The 17,895-nt window shown below is 39.7% G+C and overlaps 1 protein-coding gene across 1 annotated transcript in view; it reads right to left on the reverse strand.

Annotated features, from left to right (window-relative positions):
- Window positions 1-781: 781 nt before the first annotated feature.
- The window catches only part of hscb (HscB mitochondrial iron-sulfur cluster cochaperone), a 48,454-nt gene continuing 31,340 nt past the window's right edge, over window positions 782-17,895 (reverse strand). Inside the window, exons 3-6 of the mRNA XM_066690165.1 lie at window positions 2,010-2,099; window positions 1,692-1,836; window positions 1,333-1,380; window positions 782-1,037 (exon numbers count right to left, since the gene is read on the reverse strand). Of these exons, the coding sequence (XP_066546262.1) occupies window positions 922-1,037; window positions 1,333-1,380; window positions 1,692-1,836; window positions 2,010-2,099 (399 nt within the window). The 3' untranslated portion in view covers window positions 782-921. The remainder of the gene's footprint in view (window positions 1,038-1,332; window positions 1,381-1,691; window positions 1,837-2,009; window positions 2,100-17,895) is intronic.

Genomic DNA, 17,895 nt, shown 5'->3' on the forward strand with positions numbered 1-17,895 from the left:
GTGCCCTGTGGATGGGGGCATTGTCATCCTGGAAGAGACCACTCCCATCAGGAGAGAAATGTTTCACCTTAGGAAAAAGGTGATCACTCAGAATAACTTTGTAATGACTTGCAGTGACCCTTCCCTCTAAGTGGACAAGTGGACCCAGGCCATGCTAGGAAAATGCCCCCCACAGCATAACAGAGCCAGCAGTCAGGCCTGTACTGTTCTCTTGGTGTCGCCACACTTGCACTCGCCCACTTGTCGAGAATAAGGTGAAGGATGAGTCATCTGACCATATCACTTTTTTCCACATCTCTGTAGACCAGTGCCTATGATTTCTGCACCACTGAGCTCTCAAATGTTTTTCATTACATATCACAGTAGGAGCATCACGGTCATCAAATGTGCGCTTTCCACCACAATTTCCAACCCTATTTACTGATGTCTTTCCCATAGGTCTAAATGCATATGTGACTTTTGTCCCTGTTCCTATGTCCCAGATTTGTCCCATCTTTGTTGCTGAAGCTCCTGCCATTCGTGCCCCAATAATGACCCCTCTTTCAAAGTCACTTAGATCCTTTCCTCTTGCCATCTTGATCCAAAATCTGCATTTGTATACATGCCACAGAGCATGATAGTATGTTAATTGCTTAATTGTGTCATGCAGTACACCTGTTTGGAGGCATCTGCATTCGTTATGTTCCTCCACTCATTTATTCAGGTTTTTCCTTTAATTTGTCACCCATCTGTATATATATAAATATATAAGCAAAAGTATGAACAAACTGCACACAGTAATGTATTAGTTTGTATCACTCTACTGGAATTGAAGTCTCAATTCTAAGAAATGCATACAGGCCATGTTTCTTTCCACTTACAAAAATATACACATTACAGTTAAAACAGTCTTCTTATTTTTAATAGCATTATAAATAATATTTAAAAACTAACAGACAGCAGGCAGTGTAGAAAGGAAATCTTTTCTTTCACTTTTTCCTCAATGTTAGAAAAATACTTCATTTCAGCCAAAGGCCCCTTTGCTTTGTCAAGGTCTCCTAAAAATAAAGAATACATTTTGCGATTATAATTTATTGTCGATGCCATGTTCTGTAAGAGAAAATAAGACCACTGTATGGAGTCTAGGCTTTCTAGATTCCCATGATTAGAGATGTGAGATTTACCCACCAGAATGTAATACATTCATACATTGTGAACCTAAGGCATTTCAAAAGGGACCAACAACTACCTTACAGACCAAAGAGACATCGACTCCCACCTACGAGCTTGAATGTATGAAGAATAATAATACAAAAACAAGCAGTGTAGTAAACTGAAAATAAAGTACAATACTTTTGCTGAATGATTCACTAATTTCTCCAATTAGTTCTTGCAATCTACCTGTTGAGGAAAAACAGAAATCGAAAAAAACTGTGCTTTAATTACACATACATTGCACCTCACAGTTTCATAATGAATGTTTTTATAGTGATTTATATATAATGTAATATTTTTTACTTCTAGGAAAACAATGTGTCATTTTATAAGCGCGGTGATGAACGAAATTCACTTTCTCAGAGCGGCACGGAGATCAATACTGCCGGCAATTCTACTTCCATATCCTGTGTAATTTTTTTTTGAAGGTTCAATACTGCAAAATGCAATATAACAACCTTGGCTTTCAATGGTAGCATTCTTAAGTGTTCTTTTACCTCGAATAAAAAGTCCAATGTCACTGGTTTCTTCTTCTCTTTGCGATTCAGCCAGCCTCTCATTGATCTCCATAATTTCATGAAGAAACTGTGGACTTATCCCAGAATTGGTACCTTCTTCCAGAGTCACCCCTTTAAGCTTGAGCTGAAAAGAAAAACAATATTAATTCAGTCCATCCACAGTGTTTTCCAAAAAGCCAGTCACAACTTTAGAAGGGAACCACCCAACGATTTTAATGCTTTTATGTAAAGTATATTTACAATATCTGATCCAGATATACATTAAATTGCGTTAAAAAGATTTAATACAGAACTTACAATATAAAGTCCACGACTCAATGGCTTAAGAAGGGTCCTGTAAGCTCTGTTAACTAGGGCAGACTGGCTTTCAGAGTATTCCTGTTCTTTCTGCAAGATAAATGAATATTCCACACATTCAGACTTGTTCAGCATCACACAATAACGGTTCACACCACCATCTGTCTCTTATTTTCTTCCCATGCTTGATCATATGTGCAGAAGTGCTATTAACAGATACACAAATAAACAAAATCAATTGACAGAGTGCATAAAGGATGTAACTGCAGAAAATACTGACATAAAATGTGGGCCACACTTTTGTTATTTGGAAACATTGTATGATCCAAAATTATTTTGTTTCCCAAATGAATTTGAGTTAATTTTGTATTATTTTGTATTCACATTTATTTAAGTAAACTAATGATGTTTCAGTCCAGTTTTGGATATGAATGTGCCTCATATACAGACTAAACTTAGAAAAGTTGAGAAACAATACTTTTTTAATCAATATACTAATAGAAACAGAGGATTATGCACAGTGTACAGTGAACGCATGTTACATCTTGCAAATCTCTTGTTCTATATGTTGAATAAGCCTGGAGGGGCTTATTTTACAAGTGCGGAGTCCTGGGTGACAGAGATAATTGGATTTTTTTAAGATCTTGTCACTCTTTAATAGCTGAACGTCTCGTATTTGAAGGGGGAAGCAGGTGCGCATGAAATATGGAAAATGGAGTGCTGAAAAAGTCTCCTGTTTGGAGACTGCTTGAAGGCAAGAAGAAGAGGGAAGGGAAAAAAAGGCTCAGGAACTGTGAGGCTCACCAGACTTATCCAATCAATGGGAATCAATAAAACCTTGCAGTTGCCACTGGGCAATTTCTGTTTCATGTCCACATATTAACCTACCCACGATACAGGTAGCCAGTTGTACCCCCTCTTTGAAAATGATTTGTAGGTTGGATCATCCCAAGCCTCAGAACGCTCCAAGGACTTAAATGTCCGAAGGCAATAATTAATGAGAACCTATCCATATGGCTACTAAGCTGGTATAACAATCAGTGGGCGGCAGAGGACTTTATTCTTCTTTTTCTTCCTAGGGGATGAATTCTCACCAGCAACACAATACGCAATTGTAAAGAAAACCTACAACATAAGGTAGCTGTGGCTTCGAGCGGTACAGTGAAAAACATGCTGCGTGCTTGGGGAGGAAACAATATCCAACTCTGTTCACCCCTGGACTGTAGGAAGAATATCTGTTTGGTTTTATTTCCCCTTCTTACACATGAATCATGCTCAGTGCTGCCTCAGAGTGGGGCTGCAGTCAAGCACTTTCCACAGGACCTGGAGAGCATCAATCCAACAAGCACAAGTTTCCGGTCAGAGTCGTATCCTTGGCCATGTCCACATGAGATCTACGACACTGCTTTCAGATGTGGAGGGGAGATATCCTCAACAGCTCTCACAGCGCACAGGGCTTCTTCGAGTTAAGTAGATGTAAGCAAAATGGCCTCAGGAATATTTGGTGGTCATATCTACATGATATTTCAAACGTATTCAGACACTGACACACTCCCCTTTGTCCTACACTCTTACATTGAATTGCAATACAGGTAGGAAAAGCAAGACAAAAATATATTGTACATGGCATGTATGATGCCAATTTGTACACACAGCTCAGTTGTATTTATTTTATATTTTGCTCAGAACTTATACAGTCAGTCTCCAGACCATGAATAAGGCAGAGGTATAATCAATGGGAATATATCGTCCTAGCAGTTATAAGGTGTTATGTAAACCAATTAAAAAGAAAAGGGAAAAAAGCTGTACATATAAATGGCAGAGCAAGATTTCTCTATAGCACAAACTCCAGAGCACTGGAGAGGTCAGGGTAAATACTAAAGCAAGGGTCTCTATGGGAGCTTCTCGAGGGATGGGGAAGAAATGGAAGTGGTCTAAAGGTCAGGTTGCCAGAAGGAAGCCCTTCTTTAAGGCTACAGAAAATGACTGAAACCTGACTGCCAGTTCTATTCCACTAATCCATTAGCAGATCATGGGTTTAGATTTAATTTAGTGAATGTTTATTTATTCTGATTCCTGATAAGGCAGTTTTGAATTAGCTAGAATTGTTGAAGAAGTTGTCAGTGGCCAAAAAGTCATGCAATTCCTTTTTACATCAAGGTTAATGAATGCAAGGCTATTTTTGGTAGAACTTTTTTTAGATGCTGGTACTTTTGTTGCAGATTCTGGACATCCACTGCAAATGATTTCTCACTAAAGACAGGCAGAGACAGTATCATTATTAGCCCCACCTGTGGTCAGTAGCACATGGTCAAGCCGTCAAGCAGTGTATGCAAAAGCACAGATTTAAGCATCCCAACAGACTGGGGGGGCTCGTGTCCACCTCCACGGAAGCGGAAGCGTCCTTAGCGTTCAAGGTGAGGGCTCTGCACAGTCCTGAATGGTTGCATTTGAAATGGGACGGTTCATTCGTGAGAAATAATCCTAAACCCTGAACACCCCGGCATGAGCTAGCGGCTCACAACCTGTCTAATAATACCGAGGTATAACACAGGCCTGGTTCTCGGGCACTCCCGGTTTGTTGTTGCTGACAGAAACACATGGCCATGGGACACTGATATGTGCTTATGATGCACAATTCAGGAAGCTCAGCTGCAAAGATGCTGGTATCATGAGGTCTAATAGGCCTGGTTCTCGGGCCTTAACCGCATAGAAAATCCAATATGGCTTCCTTACTTCGTACGACTCCGGAAAGCTTCGTTCTTTTTCCAAAGCCGTAAATCAATTCTCATTGGATCAGAGCTCATTGGTTCAGCTCATTAAAACTAATGTTGATGAACTGAAGTAAATAATAATAAAAAAAACCTGCCAGGATGTCTACGTGTGCAGCTGGTTTTGGGATTTGTTAAGCTTTGTATAGGTGGATACTAAATGCACACATTTTGAAACCCATCTTGCATTGAAACAAAACAATAAAACACACATTATAAAGCTGCACACGATGGGGAAACACTGATCTGAAAGCACTCGCTCAGGCCTGGCTGCGCGCTGGCTGGAGGTGTTTTGGCCGGTGTTGTGTGGTACATGGTACATACAAAATGCACCCGTTTTAAACACGGGGTATGTGCACTGTAAACGAGGGGGAAACGCATGAGCTACACGCACATTTTTGTATGACCATCCTACATTTTATTGGAGCCTAATTTGTAGAGGTATGTAACTTTATGGAATATCCAACCATTTTATACATTAATTTTAAGGCTTTGTATTTGCACTTTTTTCCATAGAAGTAATTGTGGGATCCATTTGAACATGAACCAAAACATACAGGATTGCCTGTAATGGGAACTACTGCCTTGATAATCCCTCATACATAATAGTGTGATTAATTAATGTTAGTTTGTAAACAATCATATCTACCAAACTTTACAAAAATGTTTAAATAAACAACAAAGAGGTGTTGTAAACTATCTATCTTGGTGTTTATATATATATATATATATATATATATATATATATATATATATATATATATATATATATATATATATATATATATATATATATATATATATATATATATTTAAAATTAAATTCCAATTAATAACGCCCCAAGAACAAGCAGGAAATAAAGACAGCTGCAGTGCAGGCCTGGCAGAGCATCACCAGGGAAGAAACCCAGCATCTGGTGATGTCTATGGGTTCCAGACTTCAGGCAGCCATTGACTGCAAAGGATTTGCAACCAAGTAATGAAACTCACAATTTAATTAATGATTAGGTTAGATTGTCCAATTTCTTTTGAGACCCTACAATTGGGGGGACCACATATAGAAAAAAAAGTGCATATACAAAGCCTTAAAATGAATTTATAAAAGGTTAGATATTCCATACAGTTACATGCACATCAATGTGTATATATATATATATATATATATATATATATATATATATATATATATATATTAAGCTCCAATAAAACGTAGGATGTTCACACAAACCAGGCTTCACAATGAATGGAGAGTCCTGTCAGAGTAAATGTTTGCGTTTGCCTCTGATCCAATGAGAATTGATTTACGGCTTCGGAAAAGAACGAAGCTTTCCGGAGTCGTACGAAGTAAGGAAGCCATATTGGATTTTCTATGCGGTTAAGGCCCGAGAACCAGGCCTATTAGACCTCATGATACCAGCATCTTTGCAGCTGAGCTTCCTGAATTGTGCATCATAAGCACACATCAGTGTCCCATGGCCATGTGTTTCTGTCAGCAACAACAAACCGGGAGTGCCTGGCATGATTATCTCCGGGCTGAAACAAGTATAATAGGAACACATACATAGATGTACCAATAATAGTCTCTCGTCATTTTTGTTTCAATGTACATTGCTGTAAGAGTTGGAATTGTTTGAGCTACGTCTGTACCAGTCAAGCGAAAATAAAACGTTTCTGTGGCGTTGTTGTGTGCGGTGCCAGTGATTGAGGGAAAACGTGTTGAGGTTTTTGCCGACTGCATTAAAATCTAGGTGAGTTGTAGCACATGAGTAGATTCTGTGTAAGCATCCCTACCCGTTATTGCTCTCAAGCTTGAGCTAGCTGTGCATCGACTGAAATATCCAATGCAAAGTGATCTTTTGCACGACTGTTTATGTTGCGGTGTTTTTGAATCGTATCGCGTAAACTGAATATTAATACAAACATACTGTAATAAGACTTTCACACTTAAAATACCTAATAAGTTTAATTTAATTCTCAAATTATGAATAATACGTATTTCATAATATCATATATTCTCCAGTGGTTTGAGGTTTGAGGACATTTTATAAGATTAGAGAAATTGGGCAATATTTTGGGAAAATATTACTTTTCAGTTACACTTTCATTTCCTGATTACATATATATTTAACTCATATGGCACCTGCTCATCACTCCTACAGATCAATACTAATATTTGGGTTATTCTGTGCCAAATAAACTAATCTTCAGTGTTCAAAGTACACATATATACCGAGTGCACCAAAAACAATACATGAAAATGTATATTAGCAATACATTACAGCTTTTCACTTCATTGATTCTCTAATGAACCAAACAAAAGGTCTTAACAATGTTTACAAATAATAATTACATGTAAGATTCAGGTAGGTTTTGTTTTGGAGGTGTGACCCTCTTCTGATTACATCAGAAACAATTATATGGCAAGGAATTTGGTTTTGGGAACTAGCATTCCCTATTCATTAATTCAGATCAGTAAAGGACAAATTAAACATCTGACCAGAGCAATAGTAATAAAGATACATACAATCACAATAGTTAAAATAAATAAGACCTTCTGGATAGTGACCCACAAGAACTAGTATGACACTGAAGTTAAAGTGACAGAAAGGGACTTTCTAGCTTTACTTTTTGTTTATATGACAAAATAATCAATCACACGAATAAGGCTGACAACACTAATAGGTGATTAATTAATCAATTACCTGATAGACCATCCAATAAGAGAAAGAAGGAAGGCAATGCGGCTACATTCCCATGCAATCAGAATCAGAAATACTTACAGGGGCAGACAAATTGTCCAGAATACCAAATATTTGATTTGGATTACAGAACCATAATGTATGTACATGGCATGTTTGTTTGTTTTTTATAGCCCTTTAGCACTTTACAATTATTGTCTGTCTTTAATGCTGCATACATGTTCATTAATGTGGGCAATTAATTTGTATCACAGGTTACCTTTTGGTAGCCCATTGGACTACCACACATAGTAATCTGTCCACCCCTGACTTAGATAGAGAAAACATGGAGAATATGAATAATAGAGAAATAGAGAAGCTTGTGTGTGTACTAAAGATACGATATGCAAGCATGTTTCTGTTTTGATTTACAAAACTAATTCGATGCCTTTTCTGAGTTTATTTTCTGAAAATGGCCACTCCAGTGTAATATATAGGAATAGCAGTGATCTGATGAAAAGTAATTTGGGTGGTGTCACATCCTAGGTTCATCTCCCTTCCAAGATCACGTCAGGTGTCACTCTTACTGCAGTTGTCTGTTCCCTTCTAATCTGATTATTATTCTAATTTCCAGCCCATCAAGCAATTACCGCACCTGTCCTCACTTAACCAGCTCACTATTTATAGTCCTTTGTTTCCACAAAAAAAAGTCTTGTTTTGTCTCTCTTGCAACTGTACTGAGCACTTTGGTTACTCTGCTTCCTGAAATCCTGTGCATTGACCCAGCCTGATCACCGTTCTTGTTTTTTGGATTGCCTTGTGTGCTGAGTTTGACTGATTGATTGACCTATTGCTTGTTTACATGACTATGCCTTTTGCCTCGCCCTTCCGGCACGGTTACTTGGATTTCCACTCCTCCGTGATATGGTTGGTCCTCCAGAATCCACAACTGGATCCTCATCTCGGTTTTCCTATCCGGGCATCTGGACCCGACGGGTGGCTGTATTGAATTCACAATGTTTAACAACTGAATGGTGTTTTTTTTTGTTTTTTTTTTTTCTTTTTTCAAACGCAAACAAAAGGCCAGCTGGACATCGTGGTATTTTATGGACCTTTTTTCTTTCAAACAAGTAAAATTGTGTGTACTCTTGTTGTTCTTCCTTCAAGAAAGCTAAGCATGTTCCATATACATTTATCCACACACTATCACATGATCAATGTATACAATACAGCTCTGGAAAAAATGGAGACCACTGCAAAATGATCAGTTTCTCTGGTTTTACTGTTTATAGGTATGTGTTTGCGTAAAATGAACATTTGTTTTATTCTATAAACTACTGACTACATTCCTCCCAAATTCCAAATAAAAATATTGTCATTTAGAGCATTTATTTGCAAAAAATGACAATTGGTCAAAATAACAGAAAAGATGCAGTGTTGTCAGACCTCGAATAATATAATGAAAATAAGTTCATAGTCACAATACTAATGTTTTAACTTGGGAAGAGTTACAAAATCAATATGTGGTGGAATAACCCTGATTTTCAATCACAGCTTTCATGCGTCTTGGCATGCTCTCCACCAGTCTTTCACATGGATGTTGGGTGACTTTATGCCACTCCTGGCTCAAACATTCAAGCTTTGTTTGATGGCTTGTGACCATCCATCTTCCTCTTGATCACATTCCAAAGGTTTTCCATGGGGTTCAGGGCTGGAGATTGGGCTGGCCATGACAGGGTCTTGATCTGGTGGTCCTTCATCCACACCTTGATTGACCTGGCTGTGTGGCATGGAGCATTGTCCTGCTGGAAAAAACAATCCTCAGGGTTGGGGAACATTGCCAGAGTAGAAGGAAGCAAGTTTTCTTCCAGAACAACCTTGCATGTGGCTTGATTCATGCGTCCTTCACAAAGACAAATCTGCCCGATTCCAGCCTTGCTGAAGCACCCCCAGATCATCACCGATCCTCTACCAATTTCACAGTGGGTGCGAGACACTGGCTTGTAGGCCTCTCCAGGTCTCCGTATAACCATTAGACGACCAGGTGTTGGGCTAAGCTGAAAATTGGACTCATCAGAGAAGATGACCTTACTCCAGTCCTCTACGGTCCAATCCTTATGGTCTTTTGCAAACCTCAGCCTGACTCTTCTTTGCTTCTCATTGATGAAGTGATTTTTTTTAGCTTTTCATGACTTCAGCCCTGCCCCTAGGATCCTGTTTCGAACCTTCCTCGCCGTGCACTTCACCCCAGCTGCCGTTTGCGGTCATCCCAGTCAGTGGAGAGTCGTTTTTGCCTCTGCCTGTCTGTAGCTTTGTTATCCCCAATGTCTGCTGTTTGACCTTGTTTTTATTAACCGCCAACTTTGAAATTTTAAGGATGGAAGCAACCCGACGCTCACTGTATCCCTCTGCCAGTAAAGCCAGAATTGAACCCTTTGTTTCCTCACTCAAATCTTTCCTTTTCAATTCTTTTGGCATGGTCAATAGTTATTTTTTGATTCCAATTACTTTTTAGGTACTACTAGCACTGTTTTTTCCATCCAGCTGGTACTATTTTCCTTTGTTAAATAAGATTTGGTTCAGGTGATCACCTAATCAGTACCTCATTCAGTAGAATGAGCTGTGCTTGTGTTGGAATTCAACAGACACTGGAATGGAATGGCTGCCATACATGTAGAGATGCTGATTTAAGAAATTTGGAGTGGTCTGAATTTTTTTCCCAGAGCTGAATATGGTCAGGATCCTAGGATATGGCATAGGATCCTGTAGGATTCTGTAAGATCTTGTAAGATCCTGTGTGGGATCCTACAGGAACTTGTAAGATCCTGTGCATCATCTTTCAAGACCTTGTAGGATCCTGTGCATGATCTTTCAAGATCTTGTAGGATCCTGTGCATGATCTTTCAAGATCTTAAAGGATCTTAAACAGAATCCTGGCCAGGATTTCTATCAGGGTTAATTCTTAAGTGTTGTATTCAAATGTGACCTTTTAAAAATTGAGAAGATTATGAGCCAAACTTGATGGTAAAAACAGTGGTGACTTGACTCAAATTATGAAATGCAAATGAGCGAGCAACGGCAAAAACAAGATGCGATAAAGTAAAGTTTAGCAGATGGTTACAGTACTTGTTTGTCCCATCTTTGAATGCCTGAGAAATAAAACATTGTCATAAAATGCAAATAAACATAAGCCCATAAAGGTAGTGTATAATGCTGCTGTCATTATGCATACAGCATTGCAGATAAAATGAGGAAAAGGAAACCAAAGTCAACATCAAAAAAGAGAAATCTATGCAGAGGGGGGAGCTAAGAAAAGAATGTAAAATTGTTCTGTGTTTCTCGCTCTTTAAATGTTAAGTAGGCAGGCAGTGTAATAAATTCAGGAAGATTAGCATTCATACATGCTGGCCACGTTTGCCACTTTGAATGCTTGGGTAAATAGACAAGAGCATGTACCTATTTATTTGAAGTGTTTTTTCAGTAACAAAGGTCAGAGAGAAGATGCTCAGCCTTCACACTGCAAAAAACACACTTCTATGTGCTCCAGATATTTGAATGCCAGATTAAACGTCCTGATTCCTTCATTGACACCTTCCAAAACTCCCCCTTCGCTGATTAGATTTCATCGTGAGATATTCAACTGCATTGGCGGTAATGGAGATTGAATTTGATTTATGCTAAATTAATTTTTCCACTTCTTCCAGATGAATACGTTGCTGTTTTCATATCCGAGACTGATGCATATAGTAGCAAGCATTGACTTCAAAAAGAATTGAAAGCTTTGTTATGATTTAAGTCCAGTTTCCTCAGATCTACAGATGACTTAAAGTGGGAGAAGGACTTCAGTCATATTTAATATTAATGGCAGATTCTCCTACAGTTTTGCACAATTAATGTTACTTGGTTAATATGTTCATCCACGCACGAGTTCAGCCATTTCCTGTAAACAACCGTTGTTGTTCCCCCCCCCATGTAGTTTTGTGTCAGTAAAGATATACCTATAACAAAGCTATTCCTTCCTTGAAAATGTTTCAAATTGTATCCCTGCTTCATAATGATTTTAAATTTGTCCCTCTAAGGATGGAAGGAGGTGAGCTGTTTGAGAGTGTTGCATAGGTACAGTAACAGTCCTAATTAAGAAAGACACCAGAGTAGTACACTTTGTTCTCTTTTATTAAATCATATAAAAGCAGCAATTAGGGGACAGTTAAATGGTTTATTTTCTTGCTTCAGAAAAAGGTATAAACAGTTGTTTGGATGCAGCTGTTGCCATTTCCAAAAAACATTACCCAGAACATAATAAAGAAAACCACTTTCAAGTGAATCAAGATATAGAACAAAAACAAGGTGTATATATAGTGAAATAAAACTAAACAAATCAACCAAAAACACAAGCCACTAAATTAAAACCATGACACTTCATTCTGAAAGAAAACAAAGACAGCATTAACCCAAACCATGAAACAACCAAATCTAAATTGCCAAAGAAAGAGTTTACAAAAACTGCTCCCTGTTTTAAAATACATGACAATCATAAAAAGATAAAAATGTTACCAAGATCTAAAATCTTATAAACAAAAAAACCTACCCCAGTCATAAGCAGCATTAACTTGTGCTCGTTGCAGTCGGTACTATAGTATAAAAAACAGCAGTCCGCAAGTGTGCAGTACAGTTTAAAAAGAGCGCTAGTGCTGCCTTTACTCACCCTGCTCTCTGTGCTCTCTGGGGCTATAGGAGCCCTGCGAATGAATCTTCACCCTTCTAAATTAAAATGAACCCATCACCCAACAGTACTTAAGAAATATAAACAAGAGAGCTTTGAAAGTGAAAGAAACCCATGGTTTACTCACCCCCGCTCGACACTTAGTTTCCAAACAAACCCTCACCCTAATGCACCACAGGTTTGTCTGAATGGGGTTCACTTGCCCTTTTATACAGGGGCTCCAATGTCATTAACCCTTCCCCTACTGCACTGCAACACTCACGCCCTCCATTTTTAAATCATCATCCCAATGATCTCCTAAAAAAAAGAAACTCTATAATGAGCGCTGTTCCAGGGCTGTTAGGACTTTGGCTAACACGCTTCCTAATTTAAGGAAAACCTGAGCGACATTTGAGAACTGCAGTTCCAGGCTAGAGGCATCAGATTGAGCTGAATTCCCGACCTCCCCCCCAACGTGTTGGTCAATGGAAAGTTGTACAATTTGGCATGTTGAAAGGATTTGAATGCTTTCCTGAATTGCTTTGTTGTGAACTTGGTGGTTCAGTTTCTCTCCCTTCCCAATTTTGAGCAGTCAGGCCAGCCAAGCGAAGTTCATTTCGGTTTACATTTCTTGGTGGTCTTGAGCCACCAACTAGGGCAATGGTGTACACAGGCTTGCCAGGGCCTATGCACCCAAGGACCCTATAAGGCATTCCTTCCCACACATCTTGAATTTTGTTCTGCCCGCTCAACTGTCGGTTAGGCACATACACCATTTTGTGTCATCAAACATATACGTATAACAAAGGTATTCCTTGTTTGAAAATGCATCTAATTGTATCCTTCCTTCATAATGATTTTAAATGTGTCCCTTTAAGGATGGAAGGAGGTGAGCTGTTTGAGAGAATCCATAGCAAATCAAAATTGGAGGAATCGATGATCATGCTAATCTTTCAGTAGAAATTAGTGTAGATGCAGATTTTAACGTGTATTTTGTCCCCTATCACCTGCAGTACCTCCATAACAACGGCATAATCCACAGGGATCTTAAGCCAGAGAACGTACTTCTCGCCTCAAGTGATGACATCTGCCTCATTAAGGTGAAGAAATGGTGTTTATTGCTTTCATGTAATTGCTTGTATTTCGACTCAAAATTCAGTATTGTTTCAGCCTTTCAACTAGACAAATACTAGCCTGTAATTTAAGAACTTAAAATGAAATGCATATGTGAGCAAGTAGCCTACCTACCTCGCCCCCGAGGTTTTTACAGATGTAGTGACCATTGGCTACAGTCGGGCGGTGGACTGTTGGGAGTCTGGGAGTGCTGTTGTTTGTTTGGTAAGGCAGCTTCTTGCGTACCTGTTCAAGTCGTCACTTTAGACCAGCGTTGTTCAGATCAGGACCTCGAGAGACACATTTTAAATTAATGTGCTTTTGACAAAATCCTTAATTAGTGGTGGAATGGCTGATGTCTAACACAGTGGCCTTGCTTTTTTCCCCATAACTCTAATCCCATTGAGTTTGTGCAGATCCCTGGTTTTGTTTTTCCTGTATTATACTAAACATCTCCTAAGCCTTTTTGAATCTTGTATAAGTTTAAAGTATTGCTTTTTCTGTGTTTTATGTTTATCTCCTGCACAGGAATGTATTCATACAACTTCAGTCGAGAAAATAAGGTCATTTCCTTTGCAAAGGTTTATTATTTCCATTCAAATTGTGATTAATGACCTATTAACTCGCTCACAGTGTATGCTTTTACTGCAACAGTAATTAACGCAATTTTAGAGGGTCTTTTCAGCCAAGGATCTTGTAAAGAAACTGCCGGTCATAAATCCTAAGGAAAGACTCACAGTTGAGGATGCACTGCAGAATCCTTGGCTTCAGGTAAGGTTAACTTCTCATCTACACTGTTATTTAACTATGGCAGAGTTTACATGTGTGGTTTAACCTTACTGGAGACAATATGCTCAAGGAAAATGCCAGAAAGGGAGTTTACATGAACAAGATCAATACTCAAGAATACTCATTCCACAATCTTCATTCCAACTGAAGTTCCATTAAATGTACTTTCTATGACAGCTGTGCAATTTCCAGAACTTCCTTTTTGTTCTAAAGGAAAGAGATCCGACACTAGTCAAGGTCTGTATGATCCATTAATAAATTAGTTTTGTGAAAAAATAAAAATAAATAAAATGACAAACATTTTGGTGGCCTTTTTGCTTTATTTTAAAAATACATTCTACATTGTGTTTCATTATTATTAGTAGTAGTAATATTGTTTTAATTAAGGATAACTGGAAACCATACTATATTAAATAGGAACCAACTTTTAATAGACATGCATTTACTGTATAACTAGTGGCAGTACAAGTTGTACTAGGTTTTAGATGTCAAACCCAAATTACATCCAAACCAGCAATCAAAGTGTTCATAGAAATAAACAATTATTTTAAGGCACAGAACGTCTTCAGTGGTGCTGACGTTCAACCTCTTAAAAGCCTCTGCACATATGTGATGCACAGACATGCTTACCTAGGGAAAATCATGCTCCTGTATTTCAACATTTATATTGCACAGCCTTCCCTTCCACAGCAGCTCTCAACTGAACTCCTTCTGAGCAAGTGTGGCCGTGTTTATAATCTGGCTTTGTCCCCGAGGCAGTACAGTACTGCGTGTGCGTCATCAAAAGATTTCTTCAGTGCCGACTGTACACAGCTCCTCCAGGTTAGCAGCTTGAGATGATCTCTCAGCACGTCATGGCCGATGTCTAGAGACTGCAAAGCAAACGCATATCACATGCAGGGATGTCAGCGGCTGTCATTCCACAATTAAAACATTTAATCACCTTAGAAGTTCAAACTGAGGCTTGTAGTCAAGTAAGATATGTTTGGGAAGACTGGAACAGTGGCACGTTACATAATGTGCTGCATATAATAAAGTGCTGGCCACTTGCTAAAACGCTACAAAATATCACTTCCTGTCTAGCTTTTCATAGTTTCATTATTTGTCCATCCCAATGGACACCCTGTGTAACCAGAACATGAACATCACCAAACCTGCATGAGTTCACAGACGGCCAGCAAGTCAGCCAGGGTGATGTCATCCCCGCACAGGAAAGGCTACCTTTTTAAAAACACGGACTCCAGTTTTTCCAGTGTGCCATCTATGTCTGTAAGAGCTCTTTGCAGCTTGAGTGGATCAGCGGCCTGGCCTCAACACCTGGAATATAGGAGTGGATTTTCTTAATCCGGAGCTTCAGCCCTCTGTTTAACCATTCAAACATGAAAAAGTAGAAAATTGTAAAGTTGTCTGTGGCAATTAGGGTTGCCAGCTGGCCAGTATTTTAGCGGGCTGTCCGGTATTTGTACACTACATGGCCAACAGTATGTGGACACCCCTTCTAATTATTGTATTTGGCATGTGAGAGACTCTGAGACCAAGTAGAGGAAGATTCTATGGTCTGATAGAGCACCAAAATAGAGCTTTCTGGCCTCAACGCCAAGTGCTACATTTGGTGCAAGCCTAACACCGCACATCATCCCGAGAACATGTTGTAACACAATGACATGTGGAAAAGTCCAAGAGGGGTACATACTTTTGAGAGCCACTGTAAAATCAAGCCTCACAGCAATCTCTTTAGACAATGACTTTTAATGTGGCACCATCATAGGATGCCACCTTTCTACAAGTCAGTTTGTCAAATGTCTGCTCTGCTAGAGCTGCCCTGGTGAGCTGTAAGTGCTGTTATTGTTAAGAGGAAACATCTAGGAGCAACAACAGCTCAGGCGCGAAGTGGTCGGCCACACAAGCTCACAGAATGGCACTGTTGAGTGCTGAAGTACGTAGTGCATAAAAATAGTCTTTCGTTGTTTGCAACAATCACTTCCGAGTACCAAACTGCCCCTGGAAGCAAAATAACTGTTTGTCGGGAGCTTCATGAAATTGGTTTCCATGGCTGAGCAGCCGCACAAGCTAAAGATCTCCATGCGCAATGCCAAGCGTCAGCTGGAGTGGTGTTAAGCTCGCCACCATTTGACCCGGGAGCAGGGGAAATGTGATATCTGGGGTGATGAATCATGCTTTACTATCTGGCAGTCCAATGGAGGAATCTGGGTTTGGCGGATGCCAGGAGAACGCTACCTGCACGAATGCATAGACCAACTTTGAAATTTGAAGGAGGAATAATGGTCTCAGGGCTCGGCCCCTTAGTCCCACTGAAGGGAAATCTTAATGCTACAGCCTACAATGACATTCTAGATTATTTTGCACTTCCAAATTTGTGGCAAGAGTTTGGGGAAGGCTCTTTCCTGTTGCAACATGACAACCCGTGAACAAAGTGAGGTCCATACAGAAATAGTTTGTCGAGATTGGTGTGGAAGAACCTGACTGGCCTGCACAGAGCACTGACCTATACCTCATCCAACACCTTTGGGATGAATGGAAAAGACGACTGTGAGCCAGGGCTGATTGCCCAACATCAGCGCCCGACCTCACTAATGCTCTTATGGCTGAAATCCCCTCAACAATGTTCCAACATCTAGTGGAAAGCCTTCCCAGAAGAGTGGAGACTGTTATTGCATCAAAGGGGGGACCAACTCCATATTAATGCCCATGATTTTGGAATGAGATGTCTGACGAGCAGGTGTCCACATACTTTTGGCCATATAGTGAATGTACTTTGACCCCCTGTCCAGTATTTTTGGAAGATGTCCAGTTATTTTAAGTACTGTAATCTATTGAATATGTTGTTAAATATGTTATCAGTGTGCAATTTGCCCTCAACTCCCCCATCGTCATTTAATTGCCAGCACCCCCTCTGGGTTGACATTTCGCAACCCCCTGCACCAGGGGTCCGGTATTTTCCTATCTCAAAAGTGGCAAACAAGGTGCCAGGGGCATGACTCTGCATGTGACCTGAACTCCCTGGCAACCAAATTTTGGACAAACTAGTCAGGACACTTCAGATAACAGATGGCTATAAAATGAGGTTTATTTAGGCAGATGAAGAATTTGGTTGGAATAAAATAATTTGGAAATACTTAACTTTACAGTTAAAATGGACTTTACTTCTTTTGCAAGTGGTTTATGAGAGATGCCCTGAGATTATAGAATCACTTCTGAAGGTGGTGAAGGTGTCGTATAATTACAATTAATAAAAAATAATGTATTATTTACTAATAGCTGGAGTGAGAACTGATCTTATTTTATAACCCCTAACACACAACAATATCTATGAGTGAGTGAATGAGGTGAGTTTAATGGAGGGGAAGGAGAGTGGAGCAGCTCATGACATCAGCGCTGGCTCCAAGCTCCGGAGTGCTCCGATGAGCTCCGCTCCGGCTCCAGCAATGCCAGCAACAGCTCCAGCTCCAGTCCAGCTCTGGAGCCGGTGCACGGCCAACCCTATGTTGTGTTAGTCTGGTGCCAAGTGGTGTACTCGTCCACACGTGCTCTCCGTTCCGGGTCTCGGGGGTACCACTGCTCTGCTACATCATAGCTGTTGGCTAGATACTTAAGGATGGCGTCACTGTAATCAAAATATGAACACGGCAGTTAAATCCCTGCAGTTACAGCACCTGGAAGGCTGAAATCCAGCAGGTTTATTGCGCCTCTTGAAGACAAATCGTTAAATTAAGTCAAGGATGGGCAACTGGTGTCCTTGAAAGTCTCCCCTTTCTTTTCTGTTAATTCAGAACCTATAATAGGGAAGATTAAAAACATGTCACTGCAATACA

The sequence above is a fragment of the Amia ocellicauda genome, chromosome 17 (assembly GCF_036373705.1).
Source record: "Amia ocellicauda isolate fAmiCal2 chromosome 17, fAmiCal2.hap1, whole genome shotgun sequence".
Taxonomy (NCBI): domain Eukaryota; kingdom Metazoa; phylum Chordata; class Actinopteri; order Amiiformes; family Amiidae; genus Amia; species Amia ocellicauda.